The sequence below is a fragment of the Buteo buteo genome, chromosome 19, assembly GCF_964188355.1.
Source record: "Buteo buteo chromosome 19, bButBut1.hap1.1, whole genome shotgun sequence".
NCBI lineage: Eukaryota > Metazoa > Chordata > Aves > Accipitriformes > Accipitridae > Buteo > Buteo buteo.
The window spans coordinates 6,445,091-6,468,034 of record NC_134189.1 but is presented as its reverse complement, the minus strand read 5'-3'; the positions used below and the strand labels follow the sequence as shown (position 1 = coordinate 6,468,034).

The 22,944-nt window shown below is 43.8% G+C and overlaps 1 protein-coding gene across 1 annotated transcript in view; it reads left to right on the top strand.

Annotated features, from left to right (window-relative positions):
- STAB2 (stabilin 2) overlaps positions 1 to 22,944 on the top strand; it is an 87,710-nt gene that overhangs the window by 41,302 nt on the left and 23,464 nt on the right. Inside the window, exons 28-46 of the mRNA XM_075051679.1 lie at positions 337 to 384; positions 2,714 to 2,850; positions 3,224 to 3,338; positions 4,274 to 4,351; positions 4,528 to 4,620; positions 4,735 to 4,842; positions 6,920 to 7,051; positions 8,150 to 8,275; positions 9,666 to 9,722; positions 10,938 to 11,033; positions 11,448 to 11,643; positions 12,151 to 12,246; positions 13,219 to 13,264; positions 14,752 to 14,828; positions 16,355 to 16,480; positions 17,040 to 17,113; positions 18,907 to 18,978; positions 21,622 to 21,741; positions 22,202 to 22,249. Of these exons, the coding sequence (XP_074907780.1) occupies positions 337 to 384; positions 2,714 to 2,850; positions 3,224 to 3,338; positions 4,274 to 4,351; positions 4,528 to 4,620; positions 4,735 to 4,842; positions 6,920 to 7,051; positions 8,150 to 8,275; positions 9,666 to 9,722; positions 10,938 to 11,033; positions 11,448 to 11,643; positions 12,151 to 12,246; positions 13,219 to 13,264; positions 14,752 to 14,828; positions 16,355 to 16,480; positions 17,040 to 17,113; positions 18,907 to 18,978; positions 21,622 to 21,741; positions 22,202 to 22,249 (1,845 nt within the window). The remainder of the gene's footprint in view (positions 1 to 336; positions 385 to 2,713; positions 2,851 to 3,223; positions 3,339 to 4,273; positions 4,352 to 4,527; positions 4,621 to 4,734; positions 4,843 to 6,919; positions 7,052 to 8,149; positions 8,276 to 9,665; positions 9,723 to 10,937; positions 11,034 to 11,447; positions 11,644 to 12,150; positions 12,247 to 13,218; positions 13,265 to 14,751; positions 14,829 to 16,354; positions 16,481 to 17,039; positions 17,114 to 18,906; positions 18,979 to 21,621; positions 21,742 to 22,201; positions 22,250 to 22,944) is intronic.

Here is a 22,944-nt window from a genome sequence, read left to right as displayed (position 1 = left end):
CATGCAGTTAAGAAAAGATTTAGGTTTAGAATCCCAGAAAATTTACATTTAGCCTGGGGTCAGTACATGTTACATACCAAGGTCAGGTACACTTAATACACTTAAGCAATAGATGGCCTGATTTTCAAGAGTTGGTAACTTACCATTCCCATTACAGAAAGCATCAGTACTAGAAAAACATGAATGTCCTCCCTTTTCACACACACTGAAAACCTCCTCCTCTATGTCACATCAGCCAGGCCAGACACAGTGGGTTACACCACAAGCTACAGCAAGAGTACTTTGGTACAGCTAATTATAGCTTACATACTCATCGCTCTTTCTCTTTCTAATCAGGAGTTGTCTACTCTATCAGAAGCAGCTGCATTTAACCAATGGATTAATGTAAGTACGCTTCATGGTTAATTTTTTTAGTATGTTCAAGTCTGCAGAAATACATGAGCCTTGTAGCCTTTACAAAATAGGAACCTCACAACAATATTCCCATCCCAGAGCAGAGGCCCAAGCTCTGGAGAGGCATCGGAGTGCCTCTCCCACCTGTCACGGCAGGGCTGATCATCTGGTTCCCTATTTCTGCCTGAAAAGCAAATTCTGATCCCAAATTCAGGCAAGAAAGGAAGCTCCACAAGCAGAAGAGATAGTTACAAGCCCACTTTCGGAGGCAGGGGGCTGCATAAGCCACGACTAGCTCTGTACATAAATACACTGTAGTCCAGATGACCAACAGCAGGGTACAAGCAGAGCTGGAATATGCCCCCTTCTCTTATGCAATAAAACCACAAGCAAGTGGAGAAGGAAGGCAATGCCCATTTTCTCATTTTCACTGTGCCCTGGGGCAGGAAAATGCAACCGTAGGGCTGGTCAGCGTGCTGCTGCCACGCAGCGAGCAAGGAGGAAAAAACTCAGTCTGTGCAGGCTTGACTGAGGTGCAGAAAATGAAGGAAGAGATTAGCTTGTTTGGGTCCAGATTAGGGAAGAAACACCAAGTTAGATTAAAAAAAAAAAAAATTCTAGATAGATTGATTGTCACAATCTACTTTTTATTTTGACATGCTATCATTTATTACTAATGAGAGGTCCTACCCCACTGTGGTTGGCACTGTATGAATAAAGACCAAAACCACTTTCTCCCAAAAAGCTTAAAACCTAAATATAAGAAGTGTAGCGCAAATGCATGACAAACAGAAGGGAACAGTGGTATGTTAATGAATAGCATCAGAAGCAGAAGTCACAGCGTATTAGCAGCTTTCATGCTTTTCAAAGTTAGACGGCTTGGGGATCATTAAAGCACGCAATTGCAATAGGGACCTCAGGGAGCTGCTTAGCAGAGGGGCCAGTGTGGCTAATTTAAACCAGGGCTCAGATTGCAGCACTGGACACTGTACAGAGAAACTAATGAGGTTAAAGAAATCAGCACAATAGGAGAGGCTGTTCACCTGCTAATGTGCTCTTTAGATAATGAAACAGGAGGGAAAAATACAGGTTCTGTATAATCTATTAAAACAGGGATGTGGAAGTTTCTGCTACACTTCAGAGAAATGGTTCCCCTTAAATTAAATAATGGTAACTACAAACATGAGCTAAATAGGTGTAGTTTTTTACTTCATATTTGAGCAGGAATGTGATGTTTACCACTTTTTATAACCAAATTTTTTTCTTGCTAGTCAGGAAGGATGAGAGAGGAAAGTCTGTTGCTATTTCTCTGTTTAAATATTTGGAAGGCAACAGTGATGATAGCTAAAAAGATAGATGATCTTAACAGAGACAAAATTCCCAGCTATTTAAGGGAGCCGAATCCCTTCTTGACTTAAAACCCAGTATGGGTATTGAAGGACTATCCAAAACAAGCCAGCTTCCAGGCAGCATACCAGATGCAAAAAGTAGAACCCAAGCTCATATTGCTCCCTCAAGTTTTGCAGTAGCAAAAATGGCAAGTTGTGCAGCCTGTGAAAAGTTTGGAGAACCACATCTTCAGCAAGATCACATTCAAATCTCTAGCTCTCCTTTTTCTACCCCACAAAAAAATCCACGCAACTAGAAAAATCCTCTCCAGTGGAGGCTTTCTCCATCCTTAAGGCAGATAAACATATGGAAGATGAATCAGCCCATGTACACTACAGAGCCTACATGCCCATCTAAAATTAGAGCTGTCAGCAGCAAGCCCCACTGCAGTGCTAGTGGGCACAGATATCCATTGGACATCTTGAAAAATCCCAGCCATGTTAAATAGCCTTATTCCAAATGGGAACATCGTGTCATGTAGGTTTCTTATTTCATGGTTCATAATCCTTCTATCTATTAAATAGCGCGGAGTGCTCTGTAAGAGCAGGTTACTTGAAGTTATCAGTAACTACTAGTATTTATCACCATGATTTTTTTTTTTTTTAAACATTCAAGTGCATAAAACAGAATCCGTGAGACAGACTAACTTTTGTGGGAGGCTTAAGTATTTCATAATAAAAAACAGTTCTGACCTAAACATTGCTTCTGCCCTTTAAATGCTGACAATCTATTCTGTAAAAAATAGCCCCTCATTTACCATTTTTGTACAGCTCTAAGTAGTTTTGTTCAAGTCATTGCTCAGTATAATAGTTTTTCCTCTCCAGGCTGGTCACAAAGCACGTCACATATTCCACCTTGCTAAAAAGTCACCGGCTGCTATTTATAGATCGTCCTTAAGATGAATTATTTTCCCCTCTTTACTTTCATGCAGGAGGCTGAGATAAACTCAGTGTTGTCCACCACCTCAAACCTAACTGTCCTCGTGCCTTCTCTCCAAGCAATTGAAAACATGGATGAAGATGAGAAAGCCTTTTGGATGTCAAAGAGTAACATCCCAACTCTACTGAAGTACGTTAATGGTTTGGCGTTTGGGGTGGTTTTTTTAATGAATTGCTTTTTATGCCAAACAAGCCTTTGGTTTGAAGCCACTAGAGCAAGACAGCTATTATAATTTTAAGGGAGGGACATAGGATCCCCCTTCTAGTTACAGTGGTATAAATCTCTGTAGCAACTCCACTGAAAACAAAGGCATTATTTGTATTATGTCAGAAACATTTAAAGGCCAAGCTAAGATTAGAACATAGCTGAACTAGGTATTGTACAAACAATTCCTGCTTTGAACCACAGTTTTAGACACGCTAAGCATATTTATCTGGGGGGAAAAGAAAAAAAGAAAAAAAAAGGAAATGCAAAACCTTCAAATCCAGTTATTTTCCTTTAGGTACCATGTATTGACAGGAGCTTACAGCTTTGCCGATTTCCAGAATTTATCGACCTCTGACATGCTGCCAACATCTCTACAGAGCAACTTCCTGCACTTGTCTAAAGAAAATGGGGTGAGATGACCTGCAAACTACTGTGGTATCATACACCAAACCCTGACCATTGCTGCCGCCAACTTTCTTGTATTACAAAACCACACAGACATCGTGTATCTGTATTTAAAAAAGACCACGTCATAAAATTGAAGGAATAGATCAATTATATTGAGCCCTCTGGGAGAAACATTAACTTGATTTTCTCCACCACTTTACCTAACTGAAATTTGCCCACAATATTATTTATTCCTGATGTCCCAGTAGCTGCTGCAAATGCTGGACAGTCTTGTAGCCAAGTGGAAGCACAGTCCCTGCCTGGAGCAGCCTGTGTGAACTAATTTAAGACAAAGAGCATCAGGAAAACCCAGTAATTTATTTTAGGGAACTGGGAAGGTAGGAGGAAGCAGTGATACTGCAGACATGTCCGCATGTGCAACTTAATAGTCCCAAACAACCCAAAGATATTTGTAATGGTAAATCACTACAACTAACAGCCCTTCCCCCTCAGCCTTTTTATTTAGCACTCCATGTCCTGAGGAGGATTTTCTGGAAATACATATGGCACATTTAAGCACTACATCCCCATTAAGGGAGGGAGAAGTTCCCACCACCAGGGAAAATCATAAACGGGGTCCTCCAAAGCTGCACAGGAACAGGAGGGCGTGAATTGGCACAGGAGCCCATCCTGCCGCGGGGGGGGGGGGGTAACACACCTACCCCGAGTCACCACCCCAGAGCAAAAAACCCCACGGCTTTGCCAGTCTGCACACAGGGAACAGCAGAGAGTCCCAAAGTCACCTCTCCTGAGGGTAACCCATCCTCCGGTGCGAGCGGAGCTGTGGTGGAGCCCCAGGCAAGCGTTTGGGAGGGTGGGGAAATCCACAGCACGAACCACTGGGAAAACAGCATCCCAGCGACGCAAAAGCAAACCCTCTCTCCTCTCCTTCTTTCAGAACCTCACCCTCGAGGGTGCTCACATCGTGGCTGGCGACATCGCATCCACAAATGGGATCATACACGTTATTGATAAGGTAGACGACCCTATAGGGAGGATTTGTTCCTCTGCGCCACAAACATTAGAAAATAATTAACAGCTCTTGGAAAAAAAAAAAAGTATTTGCACAGAACAGCATTTTGTCCTGCATCTGATCCTCGCAGGTGCAACCGCAGCACATGCGCTGACGCGGGGTATCTGCTCCCTTTGCAGGTCCTGACCCCCCTCCGCAGCACCGTCATGCCGAGGCTGCTGGCCCGCCTGGAGCAAATGCCCGATTACTCCATTTTCAGGGGCTACATTATTGTAAGCTTTCACATCGCTTTAAGAACAGAAGCAGTTCTCTGCTTTGTTTGCATTTGGACTGGTATTGGACTATCGGTGGTCATTCTAATTTGTTTTTATGTGTTTTCACAACAGCAATACAGCCTGGCAAATGAAATAGAAGCTGCAAACACGTACACAGTCTTTGCCCCAAATAATGATGCTATAGAAGATTACCTAAGGGATAAAAAGCCTGCTACTCTGGTATGTATTACTCACAAGACTTGTCTTAAAACTGAGATGAGATGCTGAGTTAAGTGGATGGATTGAGAGGCCAGAGAAATAGGAAGAGGCATTTGTTTTCCAGAAATCCAGTAAGTTTGGTTTTGTTTTTAACACCACAGAAGGTGATGAGGGATGGATCCACCTATATTTTCCTGGCTTGCTGGAAGAGCTTAGCTATTTGTTATGGGTTTTGTCCTTCTCTAGATTAAAACCATGCTGATAATATCCAAGACGTTTCATCAGTAGACCTTTTTTTTGTTGCTCTTGTTTTTGCAAAGATCAGCACAAGAATGACCAGGAATAACAAAGAAATGAGTTTCCTAGGTGAACAAGTCCAGTCCCCTGTCATCACTGGCAACTCCACCATTAATAATGCCACAAAATATTCTGACTCTTTCTTAAAACTATCCAGATGCTTGCCCTGTCACTCCTGCAGGAACGCTATTGCCTGGCCACTTTCTGCAGACCATTTCTAATCCCAGTTTACAAGCACCATTGGCCAGTCCCAGGGCTCACAAAAATTTCCTAAAAAAAACCCCCATTGCTGCTGCCCACTCCCAGGAGCCCCACACCAGGACCATGCCTGACCTGGCCACCAGTTCCTCCCACCAGCGCAGACATGTCCATCCCACCTCCCCTGCCGACCTCAGTCCTCCTGCCCAGAGCTAGTTTATATTATTTTGACAGTACACCTCTGGCCAGTTTATAGTCCTTTATTCTTACGCCAAGAACATGCTTTAGCTGAAACAACTTTCTCTGGCATTTGCACCCTGACGTATTTACGAGGCCAAACAGCCTCCTCAATCCTGTCAGTCTCCTCCCAAGATAAGCTATCCGTTTCCTGCATCATCCCAGCGCCTTTCTTCATACTTGCTCCAGTTTGAAACAGCTTTATCGAATGCACATATCGAGAGCCACACCTTGCAGGGGAAGCTTCGCCCATCACTTGCTCAATGACATTAATACTTCCCTGCTTCTTCCATAAATATTTACTCTGCCGCACTCTGTCCCTGCTTTCATGGTCTCCATTTATAACCAGGAAGCTGAGGAGCACAAGGTTCAAGTGATTCGTCCCAAAACATTTACCATCAACCGGCAGACCCATGGCAAAAGTCCCGCTTGCTGCCTCACCAGAAGAATTCATGCATGATCAAGTTACATCTGCTCAAATGACTTTTGAACGCTATTTTAGTTGTTTTGTGACACGATATCATCACTTCCACATCACTGTAAGAAGCATTTCTAACAAACGTCGAGAGACACATAGGACATCAATCCCATTGGACTCAGGTTGCACACACAAAGAAATCCTTTTCATTTCCACTACTTAGCAATGTTTCTTCTGTCTTTCTTCCATCCTCCCAACCTTGCCTGGTGTGGCAATCTGACAAAGAAAATCAGAAAACAGCTGTAAGGTTCAGCCTGCCTAAGCCTTATCCTCTTCATGAAACAAACACCTTGGGAGAACTCTGCCGCAGAGGGAAGAGCTCGGCACAGGGAAGAGACCCCATTTCTTGGCCTTGATGAATCAAGGTTTTGTTTTCACTCTGCTGGTGATTAAAGACAGAAATGAAGATGGATGAGACTTAACTTTTCCTCCAAAGCATCCAAGTTGGGAGGATTAAATAGGGTTGGACACTGCTGGAGATTAGCTCTATCTTAATTCCCACCTTCTTGCCTGCAAATATTTCTTTTTCAAATCCGTGGAAATCAAAATAGAGTGGGTCCCACCCTAAGAGATGTAAAGACCACTATTTCACCCTATGGGCAAAGCCAGGCAACGTCACAGATCTTGCAGCCTGGGGTTGCTTCGTGCTTTCACACGCTTCTGAAGGATTGGAAGAGCGAGGATTGACCATCCCCCATGGTCAATAAAAGTTTCATTACGACAGGTATGCAGACTCTCCACCACAGGAAATAGGAAATAACCTGCTAGCTGGAGAAGCTTCTCCTCAAATTCAGGCAATCTATATTTGGCTTATACCCTGTGGGAAAAGCTATCCCTAATAACTTTTCGTGCTTTGTTACGTAACTCTGAGTTTAATTGTGTTTGCAGGACGAAAGCCAAGTTCGCTATCACATTGTGCTGGATGAGAAGATGCTGAAGAACAACCTGCACAACGGCATGCACAGGGAGACCATGCTGGGGTTCTCCTACCAGGTTGGGTTCTTTCTCCACAACAGCCAGGTAATGTTGTCTGCACTTGCTTGGAGAAACAGGTTTCCTGCTTTTTACGAATCCAGCTTCAAAATTAAACTAACATGCAGTCAATAGGAGCTGTGCACCCTACATTAGCTTCTAGGATGCAACAGCACAAAAGTTGTCACTCAAATGCAATGCCTTTCTCAGACCTGCTTAGTTCAAAGTCACCCTTGAAGGGATCTTTGATTGAATTTAATTTCAGTTATACTGTTCACATTTAGCATTGCATTTTAGAAGCTATTGTGGTGGACATGCATCTCCAGCAGCTACAAGCCTGCATTGCAAAGCAGTCATTAATCTGACTTCCAAGAGCTATTAAAAACCTGCCTTCAATTATAAAACATTAATTCTATTTTCTGTGGATTTACTCCACTTTCAACCTTAAGAGCTCGAAGCGTTTGGCAACAAATATGAATTGCCTTTCAACACCACTCATGGGAAAGTCAGGCACAGCAAGTTTAAGTGACACACCCAATTCGGTGGCACAGCTGGGAAAAGAACTTGGTGGTCCTCCTCCTCCTCCTCCTCCTCCTCCAGCCCAGAGCTCCCTCTGGGCACAGGCAAAGGAAGACAAAAACTTCTCACCAAAGCAGTTTCAGCCTTGTTGTTTGCTCTGCCAGCAGCAGAGCCTTGGAAAAGCGTCTGCTCGTGGGGCTGTTGCTGGTGCGGGCACGATGGGAGCGTGGGGTAGCAGTGAGATGATGAAAGCCCTCCTTGAAGGAGCAGCTGCTGGGAGGGCTTCCCTGAAGCCCATCATCCCTCCCCAGACAGCAAACCCAGCTCTTGGCTTACTTTAGGCTCCTTCTTCAAAACCTTTACACCCCGCGGTGGAAAAAGCTGCTCTGCCAAATCCTATGGCTAAGAAACTTCAACAGGCTGCGTGACATCTCATGCCCTCCAGTCCAGTGAAGCTCTTAAATGCAGCAACTGGGATGTGAGCAAGGGCTTGAAGTGAACTACGTTCCTCGGTTTTCCCTAAGCAAGGCTTGTACGTTGCTCCTCCTTTCACTTGCTACTGCTCTAGTTGCCATATAGCTACCAAACAGCTCTGCTGCTTTCTAACTGACGGCATTTCTTTTGCAGCTGTTCATAAACGATGCTCCTATAAGTTATACAAATGTTGCAACAGATAAAGGAATTATTCATGGATTGGGAAAAGTCCTGGAAATCCAGAAGAACAGATGTGATATTAATGATACCGTGATCACTGTAAGTGGTTCTGTTCATATAGATGTTTAAAGGCCCATCAGAGAGATCTATAGCCAAACACAGCTAAAATGTTCAGAATACGTGACACTATTTCCCAGTAAGGAATGCATGCATTTTCAGCAAAGGGTATTCCTACCAGAGTTTTAGCATCTATTATGACTGCTTTGATGCTGCAATCAGTGTACTGACAGCCTGGGTAAAATATAATTAGAATAGCACAGGAATAAGCAATTTCTGAGCTGTAATCGTCAGAAAATTATAGCAATGCACTATTCTAATGCATCTTCTTAGCCAGACCACTTGTTTATAAAGCAAACGGAAAGAAAAAAAAAGGAAAATAAAATATTTTTAGTGAGGAAAAATGTTTCTTTTCATTCCAGGTATAGATTACCACTGCCCATACACATGAACTCCTCCTGCCCTCTGAGTAAAGCATTCTCCCTGTTTAGTTCCTTTTACATACGAAATACAAATGGGTTTACATTCCTCTAAAGAATAAGATGTGGTTTCCTCAAACTGCCAGACAAATGTTCCCTTTGTCTTTTCTCCCAATTGAGTCAAATAGGACAGCAAACAGGCAGCTTATGTCCCTGTTCATGGGGCATGCAACAAACTGGTCAAGGAAGACAAAATAACACTGGTGCTTCAGTTAAAGCAAATTTAACAGGCATGAACTTCTGTAACTTAATTCTTTTCCTTGGGATACAGTCCCATATTTGAGTATATTTCACTCAAGTCTTTCCCCAGCTTTGCTCATTCAGGTTCTTTGCACATGGTCCTTCTTTTTCCCATGGAAAATTATTTTCCCTGCTACATTCAAATGCAGCAACGTACTTAAACATTCCTTTAAGCGCTGCTAAAAGTAAGGGCATAGTTAGCTATACAAGAATAATATTAAACATTGTGTACTAGGTACAACACGTATCTAAGCATTTTGCAGAAACTGACCTTAAATGTGCAAATGAGTCACACACACACATGTATATAGCATAGGACATACACACAGGGAGTTTTCCATTTCCAAGCTGCCTGTGCACCACAGGCAAACTGTGTCCAAGTTCAAGATTTGCCTCTTATTGTGCTTTTGATGGGGAGGCCTTTGGGAAGCACTGCTTTAGAAGAGCAAAGAGAAATATCCAAAAGAGCTTTCCTTCTCCTTCCCCCTGGGAGAAGGCTTCCCATGGGGTGTCCCTACAGACTCACTGGTATGAATATTCTTCCCTGCTGAGCAGTCCAGCTACCCTCACCACCTCTACCAAAAGGATTATCCTGATTATGCACCCTGAGGGCTAGGTTTAGAAATATAGCTGGAAACTATGCATTTTCTATTAAACAACCTGTCTGGAGCTCTATACAGTCTACTAACTACCTCCCATTTGTGTTACTTAAGGAAAAGTGCAGAATTTGTTCACAGCCATCAAGCTGTCCCCCAGGAACAAAAGAAATAGTAAGTATTTTATCATTAGTGCTAATTATTTTTTTTAATCAAAACTAAGTATAGATGCATTCAATCCTGGTTTTAATATAATTGCCTCAGTTTCAACAAAAGTTATCGTAGTTACTTCAGCCTACTACATACATTACTTGCAGTCAATAGACTTGATCCACCCTGAGAGCAAGGGAGCAGAATCAAGAGCAGCTTACAGGTCGTTTTATCCTGAAAGACCAGTTTCTAGTATGCACTGGGACATGTGAAGCCTCCTCTAACTGCAAACGCTACCTCTACCATACAACACTGAGGGAGTTGAGCATGGTCTGGAGTATGCTTGCTACAGGAGGAGTTACAGAAGCAGCTTTTAGCCCTTCGAATCAGAGATGCACAGAAGGGCAAACTCAACCTGGACCCAGCGATATGCTGTGAGTTATGGTCACAAGGAGACTTGGAGACTATAGAGACTTTGGAAGCTTAGGTCCAACACAGGAAAACTGCAGACATTTAGCAGGTCCCTGTCAACCATGATAAGACCTAGAGTTTCTTGGCATCTAAATTTCTCTGGCAATGCCCCTCTGCTGTGATTATAGAAGCATATTTTCCTTTATACATTTATTTTTTAATTATGTCAGTAATAGGATTCCAAAGCAGATCAAGTCCCATCTGCCTCATTAAAGTAATCAGCTGGCAAAGCCAAACTGAAGTGCTCGTGAGTAAAACCCAAAAATATTAACATTTCCTTGACAATGAGCAGCAGGATGCTTATCTCAATCTTCTAACAAGTGTACAATGAGAGCAGCAAGTCTTCTTCAGCAATCAATCTTTCCCAACTGTGTCTAGACCTGGAAGATAACATTTCAACATCTGTTTTTGCAGAACTTTGGCTTTCAACTTTCCAAAAAGAATTAGGAAGAACAGGAAATGTGTCAGAAAAAAACATAAATGTTTGTCAAACTTCAGAAAAAAATTCTGTTCAAATCTGAGCAAAGGCAGTATTAGACACATCTTTAAAATGCCACAGGGCTCTGAGTTAAATTGATCATATGTTCACTAGCAGAAATCACTTAGCTAATGCATTTTTATTTCTAAAAGTATTTCCTTCATTCTCATTGTGAATGTGTGAGTCAGTGCACAGCACGCATAAAGTTAATGTCCCATTTTTTTAAAACATTTGAAACTAGCTGATCAATATTACTCAGAAGTGCAGCGCTCTCTCCAATTTTTGTTCAGGCAGGGGAGAAGAAATACTGCATCCTCTCCGAAAACAACATGAGAACGTACACCATCCAGATTGGCTGCCAGCCAAAGTGTGCTAAAACCATCATCGTGAGTACGCCGTTTCTGTCGCGGTAAAAGCCAGGAACCCCCATCACCCTCCTCATAATCCCCACTAAATACACGCAGCCCATCAAGGCGGTCCCTGACAATATCTTTATAGGCCGTTTATTCTGGATGCAGCAGAGATTGGAAGGTTAAAGGCTGCTGATGGCTGCAGAATAGGAAGGGCTGGGAGCTGATGCGATGCAGAGGGGGCACAGGTTTTTGGAAGGGTAACCCCACGCATGCCTGAGCCCCGGCACAGTACGGAGCGCGGCCAGAGACCAGCAGAGCTGAAACGCTGCTAAAAATCCAAATCTATCGTTCACCTCCCACCGGCAGCCATCCCAAGAGACGATACCCGGCAGCCCCCTGCTTGCTACCCTGGTCTGGATGCTCAGCCTGGCATTTCTTGGTTTCCAGACCAGGGAGTGCTGCGCAGGTTTCTTCGGGCAGCAGTGCCAGCCCTGCCCGGGAAAAGCAGGGAACGCCTGCTTCGGAAACGGCGTCTGCCTCGACGGCATCAACGGCAACGGCACCTGCGAGTGCGGCGAGGGGTTTGTGGGTACAGCCTGCGAAAGCTGCGTCGGAGGCAAATACGGCCGCAACTGCGATCAAGGTACTGAGCACCCCCGGACCGCACAGGCACCTTCCCTAGTCTTGTCAAAACCTTCCCCTCCGATCTTCTAACCGTGTCCGTTCTAGATCCTGGAAAGGTACTTCACCCTCAGGGTAATAGGCCAGTCTTAAAAACATCATTAACCCCTTTTCTTTCCCCATTATGGTATTTTCTCTTGACTCCCTTGTTTGGAGATGGTGCCTCCTACTCTGGCACACTACAGCCTTAGAACAGCATCCAGGGACAATAATCCTCCTTAGCACTGCTTTCTCACCAGTGCTTTCCCATTAAAATACAGTTTCAGTCCCTGTATTTGGGAACAGAGGAAAGATAAGCACATCTTGAACTTAGATTTATTCTGTAGGTAGAAGCCAACAGGCACAAGCCAAAGCGTTTCTTGAAATAGCCTAGAGCAGAAGGCGCCGCCAGCAGAAGCTGTCCGGGCCACCCCTCCTGCCCTGCCTTCCCCCGCTGCCCTGCCCAGGGTTTCTCCATCTCTCCCCGCAGCGTGTGCGTGCGTCCACGGGAAATGCAGCGCCGGGATCGACGGGGACGGCTCCTGCGAATGTGACGTCGGCTGGAGAGGGGTGACGTGCGAGACCGGTAAGTGTCCCCTCTTTTTTTTTTCTGCGGCGAGAAGCGAGCATTTCGGGAAATGCCAGAACTACAGCAGTGATCGGATCCCAGGGCACCAGCAGATATCCCGCAGCTTCCCACAGGCACTGAAATACGGGTGACACGCCCATGCTACGGCAATTAATCACTGTTTTAACGGAGAGCCAGCTGAGATACCGCTCATGAGACTTAAACGCCTTACTTAGCTAATTCTCTACTTGTGTCATCCTGCATCTGTCCCAAAAAAATTTGTTAAGGCTATATATTTTGAAGAGCAGAGTTACCTAGCACATTTTGACCCTTGGATCAAAAGCCTCTCAGGTGCTTCACTAAGTTGATTTAGCTATACAACTCTGGATATTAAATTATGTTCTTGCTAATACAATAAAAATTCATTAGCGAATAAATCGTTTGGTGTTGTTTCAATACAGCTCCTATATCCAATAAAATTATATTTTAGTTAAACATAATATAAAGGTATTAAATAACTATTTCAGAACTCTATGTATAATATTATAAAATAAAAAATGGTACAAGCACATTAATAATAACATTCAATATCAGTTTTTAAATTTGCTCAGGGAAAAAATAGTAATGAAATGAACATAATAGTTAGAGTTGCTATAGTTGCTATATCTGAGCAAATTTCAGTTCCTTTAGAAAACCTACACTTATATAATTAAACTAAAAATGTGCAAAACTCACCGGACTAAATACAGACACGTGACAACAGGTGAAATGTTTTTCTGACTGAGATGCCTCTTCTTCACAACTGAATTTCAGTGGTACCCACGGATCTCTACAGATGGAGTCTCTACACAGACTAAGAGCAGGGTTGCCTGGTGCACAACTCATAACAGACTCCAGCTCTGCATGGTGGGAACAAAAGACTGGGAAACTAGAAGGATGTTGACCCCAAAGTTTCTAATGCCAGTTTCTTTTTTTTTCTTCCTATTGCAGAAATCAAAGATGACGCATGTAACGCCTCATGCCATACCAGTGCTAAGTATGTATGAAATCCACTTATGTGGAGGAGAGGGGGAGAAAAAGGGGATCTCTTGCAAGGCAAAAAGCATAGGCCACCTTGCTCTTTATGAAGACTTCTCAGCAGCATGGATAACACTCATGTTTTCCGCCACAGAGATAAAAAGCAATATTAATGTAACATATTTGGTGAAGAGGTCAAAAAGTTCAAAACGTGCATGTTAAAGGGGAAAACAAATGGCGGGGGGGGGAGCAGGGGGAGAAGAAAAAAAAAGTGAGACATCCTACTATGTAGTACACAAAGAAATGGAGCCTGCAGCACTAAAGAAAACAGGAGGTCAGGGCAAGACTGATCACAAAGGTGAGTTTCTGAGGTGGGCTTTATCTGCTCCGCCTATTTGGCCCATCTACCACAACACACGTAACTGAGAAATGCCATCGGCGCTAGGTACTTCACCAGAGAGAGCTGCATTTGGCAAGAAACAGCTCTCTTCTTTGCATCAAAATATAAAACAAAAAAAAATAAGCTCTCAGCTGTCCAGCACCGATACTGGGACACTAACTAGTTTTCAAAGGAGCAAGTCACCCCCATTGAGCCATTTACTGAAGTGCACCCACCCACCGTCATTGACCAGACAGGAAGATTTACATTACCCAAGATATTTAAAAAACAAGGCAAGGTGGCTGGAAAGACTCCTTGTTTTCAGCCACAGCTCTTCCATAGGAGCAGAGAAACCAGAAGGGCAAACCCCCTTTTTCCCCAGATGTAGATCATTCTCTCCCCCACGTGTTTGTGAACTGCAGTTCACAGCAGTGATTTTACCAGGCTTTTTGGCAAAACTCCACTCTTTAATTTGCGCAGGGGGATCCCACACATGCTGGCATCAAGACTGTGTTTCTGAAAGGAGAAGACGACTGTTCTTCCCCTAAGCCTTACCCATCCCCTGCCGTACCCCTGTAGGTGTAAGGATAGGCGCAGGCATGGCAGGAAAGGACAGGATCATGCTGGCTGTGTTGTGACATTGTCCCTGGGTGACATCAGGGAGCAATCCCTGTATTATACAGAGCTCACAGGGCAGTAAACCCACACTTGCATACCGAAGGGCAAACTTGAACCCAGAGGACTCAGACACCTGGCTCCCACCCCTGGGCATCCATTCTGCTGCATCCCTCAATAAATTGTGTGCACCCAAACAAACATTTTGGCACAGTTTTGGGGTGAGCAGGCATGAAACTTCTGGAGTTCTGCACGAGAAAATAGGACATTTGATTACCAAAGCATGCATTTTTAATACTTAAAATAATACATCCAAAATGCATTTGGAAAGCTTGGTCCAACTAGGTTCATTTTTATGGTTGTAACTACCTCACACTAGATGGTTAAACACCTTGTTATTTCTATGCCTTTTACCTTCAGAACAATGGACAAAAACGAGGGCTGTACAGACCTAACTAATTTTTTTCTTTTTTTTTTTTTTTAATGTCGTCTCCCTCTTTTTACTTCTTTAGCTGCCTTCTCCTATCAAACGGCACTGCCTATTGCAAGTGTGCAGCTGGGTTTGAGGGGAACGGGACGTTCTGCACAGGCAAGTGGACTTTGTTTTTTCCCTTTTGGAAAAAAAAAAAAACAAAACAAAACATGCTTGAAGCACTCTGTGGTCACAGTGGAGCTGGTGAGAGATGAACACTTCCCTATGCACCAGTTAAAAACCAGGGATTTCTGCCAGTTTCCTCAAAACGAGCAAGAGCCCAACAGGTGCAGGTTCATATCAGACAAAGGGCTCAAAATCTTCGAGTTGCAAGGCACTGTGCTAAGGGAGACCAGAGAAAAGGGAACATGCTGTGCACAACCCAGGCCCCATTGTTTGCAGAGTAATGAAACTCAGATTATGACTTTTACTCCTTTTCCCAACAAAGCCCAGCAAAGAGAGGCCAATTCAGGGTACAATAGCACTTCCAGCTATTGGAAGCTGTATAGTCCTACCATTTCCTCAGCTTTCTGAACTTGCACGGATTTCTAGGGTGATAAAATCAACTTCTTTAGACCAGAGAGTTCCGAGAGATCCTCAGAAAGAGACAATAGCAGCTTATCCTAGGCATCCCTCCAAGAGTCTGGGATATCCAGACTTACAAAATAGACTGCTTCCAGCTACAGTGATTGTAATTAATTTTACAGTTGTTTTACTTAATCCTTAACCGATTAAAATACTAATGCTTTTGGGAACAGAAGCATATTTGTCTACCCACAATGGCTAGCAGGGTCCTAATCCAAGATTTTAGCACTCCTACTCCAGCTGCTTTCATTTTCTCTTCTGGCAGAAATCAACTAAATCCATTTTAATCTACTGATGGGAAATTCCCCAAGTGCAGGGAGAGCAGGGTGACACAGGTCACCCACAGTGGCTCTGCACTCTCCCTTATTCCCCTATACAGGATTCCAGGGCAAAACCAGTTACAGAACAAGTCATCTCCCCAGTCTGGTTCCTACAGCTGCTGAAACAGCAATTTGGGGTCATTTGAGGCAAAAATTAAAGCAATGTTTGGGCTGATTTGATTCACGCTGAAGATCAGAAAAGGCTCCCTCCCTGCTCTCAGAGTAACCCAAGCAAACTCGATTTGCAAGCCTCTGACTCATCCAAAGTTGGAGAAACGGCAGGAGTACCCATCTGAATAACACCCAGGACTTTTTGTCACAGGAGGACTGGGGGGTGTTACACTCTAGGCATCCTGCAAGAGAAGGCATATGGTCTGTGTGCAGAAAGAGGCAAGCTAAGGGAAAGCTTCAAATGGTCTTTTAATCCAGAGAACGTGAAAGTGCCTTTTCGGTGCTCGGTTGGAACAGGGAGAATTGGAAAACTGAAAGTTACAGAAAGTCAGTCCTTGATGAATCCTTACCTTCCAGACTAGAGGCATCTTCTCAGCTTTCCCTCTTGTAATCAATAAGATGTAATAAATATTTGGTACTAATGAAGTCTATGGCCTCTTAAGTCAGAAAGATTCTGTGTTCAGAAAATGTTCGCAAATCCCTTTAAAACATAGAGACAGCTTAACCTGAAAAAGCAAAAAGCCATTTAAGCACATCAGTTTAATCTGGGTTGTTGTCACTGCTCAGCTATCGACGCTTGCAAGACCAGCAACGGTGGCTGTTCTGCCAAGGCAGAGTGCAGAAGAACAACGCCCGGCAATAGAGCGTGTGTCTGCAACGCTGGCTACACCGGAGATGGAATAGTCTGCATCGGTAAGCATTTGCAATCTCTTATATAGCACATGGAGGAAAACTACAGGAGTGAGTTTTCCTGTAGATGGAAGATCCTTCTTCCACTATGACCCAAAATGCAGTTTCCTGATACTGTAGACCCTGATGCCAAAAGCATCTCTACCTGCCACATGCTTGATATTACTGGGCAAACCATGCAACTACAGCAGCGTGGTGTGACACCAAAGATCTGCCTCTCAACAGAGATCAACGCGTCTTCAGCAGCTTGATACACTCACGCTCCTCTGACCACTGCCAACTTAAAGACTTTTAGGCACTGTTGTACCATACCTCGCCCAGGTATGGTTTTAGAAACGCTGACAGCAGGGTATAAGCCTTCACCAAGACAACGGCAAGATTGAGATTGCAGACAACTGCAAGACAGACTGAGGTATTAAGTAGCTAAGGGAATGAGTTTCATTGATTCACAGTTGTCATAAATCTGCATTCCTAGTATGCTCTACTTAAAATTCTCCCTTCCTGGGTTTTCAGAAGTCACTTTTTTTCCCCCCTGCCATTATACTGTTTCTCTTTTATAAAGAAATCAACCCTTGCCTGGAGAGCAACGGTGGCTGCGATAGAAATGCAGAGTGCACGCAGACTGGACCCAATCAAGTGAGTACTTTGTCAGTGCAGGTAAATAAGACTGGCCAACTGTTTATAGTGGGTGAAGGAAGATTTCCCCATCTCAGCTTTGTTTTTAAATGGAAAAGTGGATTTCATAACAAAAATTCTGAAGAGTATATGCTTCCCTCAAAAAGCTATTTGAGAAGGAGTGTGGACAAACATGAAAAAAATTAATTTCAGTAAAACAAATCTAAAACTGCAGAGGAAAGCAGTGTTCTGCTGTTTCAAGCAGTTGTTTTTCTCCTTTGGAAGGTCTTGATGTGAAAACCTGTCAGTTTGAAAGTATTGCCAGATAACATTTCTTTCACTGTTACAGAAACCGTCCATGGAAAAACTCCATTTCAGACTAGCCCTTCTCCCAGCATAGCTCAAATGTATTCACAAGGAAACAAAGTGGCCTGAATCATAGTTCTCATGTAGGAGTTACAGCATACTGGCACCCACTCACTCCTCCGCTGTTCTGCATCTCCCATGCAGAAGTACCACACACTCTCCAAAGAAAAAGAAGTATAAAAGGACAAAGGGGGAAAGGAGAAACAAATTGGCGCAGGCAATCAAGGGACACAGATTAGCATTTCTATTTTTAGAACAGTTTCAGAAGCTGAACACCCTGATTGCAGCACTTCTTATCATCCCTCTATACTTTCCTATTGGCTATAGTCAGGACCGTAATCCTCCCACAAGCGCTGCACAACAGTATTTCTTCAGGAGCAATGCAGGAAACAGCAACCAGGAGTGAGAGGCCACCTCTTGCCTTCCAGTTGTCCAGGGACAGGAGGGGCAATAACCCAGTCAGCCCTTTGTACCAATACCGATCAATTAACTCTTTGCCTTGACTCATTTGCAAGTCAGTCCATTTCTGGTGGGAGCACAGAGCCACTTAACTCCTTCCCCATCCCTCCAGACAAGACGGGTGACGGCTATTTTCTTCCATACGCCCTCACTGGGGATAGAAGTAGTACCTACAACATGATTATTTCTATTTCCTTACCCATGGGAATACAGTTAACGTCAGATAAATAATAACCACTACAAAATCCCAGTGCTGTAGAGCCAAACTTAAAGGACAGAAATGCGTCTGCTTTCTGTAGGGCTTTCAGTCACCCAAGCATATAAAACACTGCTATTACACTGCCTTGCAGTTTTATTTCTGCTGCAGAAATCTCCTTGAATTTTCAATCCCCTACATTCTAAATTGAGAACTGTTAAGCAGCAAATTGGAGAGGAAGATAAGTAATTTCTTTGCACCATGTTAATTTTTCAACTTTGTGATAACTGCAAGTGCAAACCAGAGTAATCGTGACATGTCAAATGCGTTATTGCTGCATGGGAAGCTGCCAGTAACATCAGGACACAATTCCAAGCGTGTTTTGAAGATCTGTTTCATCACTTAAAAAAAATAGGGGAAAGGAAGAGAGGGGAATACCAATCTATGCAAACGAGGGAAACAAATTAGGGGTTTAGCCTGTTTTGCCAGCAAGACAAACAAGCGCAGATGTCAAAGGGGTCATTTCAAATGACCAGGACAGCAGAGGAGAGATGAATAGGTAGGGAAAGGGCAGACTGAGCCTCTTGGAAATTGTTATTCCTCAATCTCAGTCCATGGTTGCTCATGCTGGCTAAGAAACTGCTGCAGGAGAGATGATATACTTTTAGTTTAATAAATTGCACACCATATCACTATGAAAAAATCTGGCAAAAAAAGTAAATTAAATATAAGCGTGATGAAAAAAAATCAAATATCTTTCCATGTATATACATTTTCTGGTTTTGCTTTGTAGGCAGTATGTAATTGCTTGAAGGGGTACTCTGGAGATGGTAAAAGATGCACATATATCAGTCTGTGCTCACAAGTAAGTATCCATTTAAAGAGAGTATTTAAAGTCTTGTTATAATCATTACATTTTTGGATTTTGTATGCATTCAAAACTAAGTCAGGTATGCCCAGAATAAACTTACGTTAACTTAGCTAATCTTTAAATGTGCTTGGTTCAGTACATGCTTTAGTACTGTCGCTATTTTAGAAACTAAGTGTGCAGTAAGGGCTCTTCCTGGACCACAGCCTGGACATAACACAAGTGAGGGCCTGGACTCATCACTGAGTCTTAAAAAAAAAAGGCAAACTAAAACCAACCACACTTCAAATCAGATCTAGAGAAACAGCCCCCTAGTCTGTAGTGGTCAAACATGTCTTCTCAGCAAATTTTCTGTCATTGCTAGAGTTCATATAAAAAACCACTATCTGAATTTGTGTTTGGGACACAGGGGGCTTACCAACATTTCAATTACTATTAAAAAAAAATGCAGTTTCTAGGCAAGACAATTAAATAGCTTGGTTCAAATGATAAGAGAGAAGTGTGATCACAGTACCTGTAATGACCAAAAAAAAAAAAAAAATCTACAGTTCAGGTTGTGGATGCTCAGGGGCCAGTTCTAGCTGTTCTGGGAGACAAGTGATTGGGAACCAAATAGAACAGTCTACGGTAGATGAAAACACCTATTTTTAGTATTTTCCTGTCATTAAGTTCTCTGGTGCGGTTTGGGACCATATCTGTGCAGCCTGAACATGAGAAATTATCATGTGTCAGCATACACATCCCCTTCTCAGTCCGAAATTTTTCTCAGCCTGATCAGAGTAACAAGCCCTCACATTGCTGGGTGATAACCAGTGAAATCCCTGTTGGGGCAAAGAGGTGCTCAAGGTCGTGGGCTCTCCGGAGCAGATGTTCCCAGCGGAGGTCCCAGCCTGTGGGATCACCACGGGCAGAGCTCCCATGGGGCAAGTCAAAAAGCACAGCCCCTAAGGCCGAGCACAGGCTGCATCCCAAACGCATCCCTGTGGATGCGGAGTGCAGGATAGCAACGCTGCAAACTGCCGCAGAGGCGGCTTAGAGAATAGTGAAACAGGAGGGGAGAGGGAAGAATGGAAGCCTCTGCTGATGGCAAGGCTAAAAGAAAAAAAAAAAAAAAAAAAAAAAAAGCATTCTCCACACCAACCATTTCCCTTCTTTTCCTCCACGACACACAGCAGAGGGCTTCCCACAGCATCCCTCGTTTTGTCCCTCACTTATCACTGCAGGCTGAGAATCAGCCACATTCGTTTCACACGAGCCAACTCGCACACTGCAAGTCACACATTTGCAAGCAACACGGCTCTCTGCGCCAGCCCCATCACTCTGCTTCTTGGCAAGCTGCACCAGGGACACATCCACTCTCCCGTGCACATTAATCCTTTGTGCTCCGAGCGCAGCGACAATAATTCTCACCCTCTGGGCCCGGCCTGTCAGCAGAGTTTCTCTCACCTTGAAAGGCTGCAGAGATGAAAGAGCAAGGGCAAAAACAGAAGCCGGAGGGAGGAGAGCTCAAAGTTATGATCTACTGATTCCTATGATTTTTTATGCTTTTGCCTTTTCCTATCCCTTCTTCCAGCAACTTTGCTTCCAATTGGCTAATTATATATATTAAAAAAAAAAAAAAAAAAAAGTCTTGAAAAGTGTTTCTGTCAAACCAGGCTAATCTGGCTTCCCTTTGGCAAACCTCGGTGCAGCAAAGCTTCCTGCGAAGCTACGATAAACCCAAGATTGCCAACAGTCCACCTAAAGCTAGCCAAATAAATAGCAAAAGCACCCAGACCCACTACTCGCTATGACCTGTCAAGTCAGGCCCCACTGGCAGCTCCCAAAGGAGCTTCTGCTCCCACTCATGGCCCACGGGAAAGGATCCCCCGGATGACCAGCAACAGAAAGGACACCGATGAAACAAGCACAAGGAAAGAAAACAAGATGGATTCTCAATTTTTCCCAATTTGCTCTTTAAGTCCAGGAGAGAAACCTATTTGCAAACTGAGGCGCTAGCTGGGGAGCACCCACTTGTGACCGGGCAGAGCTCTGAGCCCCGGCACGCTGCTCCGGGATGAGGAACGTCTCCCCTCGGCACTGATTTCTTCCCGGGGGCAGGCGGCCGGTGAGGTGCATCGATGCTGCTCCGAGCCTTAGGTCGCACCGGCAGCGCACCCGAGGGCAGACGGGAGATGTTTTGGAGGAGAGCACGTGTGGTGGGTCAACAGGCAGCCCTGCGGTAATGCTCCTCCAGAAATCCAGGCTCCTAGCACTGTAAAAGTGATTTACAGCTGTAGTTCCCTTCAGTGTAAGTCAGTGCTGCCTCAGCAGAGCGGCTAAAACTCATCCCCAAGGTCCAGAATGAAACCTGCCTGGAAATCTTTCGGATCCTTATAACACCATGAACTGAAGACATAAGGAGGTAATCAAAACTACATCCTCTGCATAAAATGAGTTATTTCTTATGAACCTTAAATGCTCTTTATTGTTTGCAAGGAAGTATATACTGCCAGAAGTTCCAGTAAGATCTTGTTTCGAAAAGGTGTCAGGGTTAAGTCTTTCTAAGCTATATACATCAGGGAAAAAAGTGGTGAACTAGAATTGTCCTGCACACCTGGCAATGAAGAAATTGAATATTTTAAATTTTGATCTTACAAGAATAACGGAGGCTGCAGTGAATTTGCCACCTGTAATGACACCGAGCTGACAGAAAGGACCTGCACCTGCAAACGTAACTACATTGGGGATGGATTTAAGTGCCGAGGCAATATCTTCCAGGTAAAGTGCTGCACGTATTTGCTGTCCCTTATTTTTCTTCAGATAGTTATTTAATACAGTGGTTGTCTCTTGAAATATGCCAATTTTTTCCTTGAACAAATTGGTAGGTCTACTGCAGAATTGGAAATAACACCAATCCAAGAAACCAGGAACAGGAACCTGCAAGATAATCTTACCTGCCTCAAAAAAAAAAAAAAAACCACACACAAACACAAAAACTACAACTAATGGACAGTCGTTATGACTGCAGTACTAGGGAGTTAATACTAGTATTTTTAGGTGTCAAAGAAGCCTGTTCTTTGATAAAGCAATGTAAGAAAAGAACAGGACCAATGCAGATGGGCAGCATTTATTCCAAGCCAGAAGTCCTCTTTGTTTTCCAAGTGCTGCATTTGTTTATACTCCACAGATGTTGCCCCATGTTTGGAGCACTGTTACAAAGTCTTGTTCTTGGTTGCAGGAACTTCTCAGGGACTCCAACACATCCAGGTTTTATTTCCACTTAGAGGTAAGAAAAAGTAAAGTACTCTTTTTTTTTTTTTTTTTTTTTTGGGGGGGGGGGGGTGTCCTTTTTTTTTTCCTTTTTTTTTTTTCCCCTCAAGGAGGGAGCAGGGAGCAGGCATGAATCTGGCCTGTATCAACATCCTTCAACTTAAGTGGAAGTGGATTTGGATCACCAGCCACTAATAGCAGAGATGCTCTAGTTTAAACTATTAACTGTCATGAAAACCTCTAGAGAATTAATAACAAAGACTAAGATTCCAGGGAAAAATAGGGCCCCCAGACCAGGCATAAAACTGAAGCTTTCACCCAGTCCGAGATCTTCCAGCACATCTCTCATGAATTCTGGTTTGAGCAAATACCGCTCCTCTCCTAGCCCTGCTGCGTTTCCAAACCGCGATGCTGTTTTCAGTTGCCTCTTGGATATGCCACGGGACGCTGCTGTGTGTTGCTGGACAGTCAGCGCACACCCCAGTTCTCGCTGCTTTTTGGAGACCGGCAGTAGTAATTCTCCATTTACGCTGAGCCTCAGGGCACCACAAACCCGTGCACTGGCCTGCTAGTCCAGAGACTCATATTCTAGTTTCACTTGCGCTACTACGGTAAACTAATTGCTTCCTCCCACTTCGGCAGAGCTCTCTCCCTATTTCAGTTTGTCAGTGGTCATTGCAAAGCGCCAGCGATACCCCAGGTCCGTTTGTC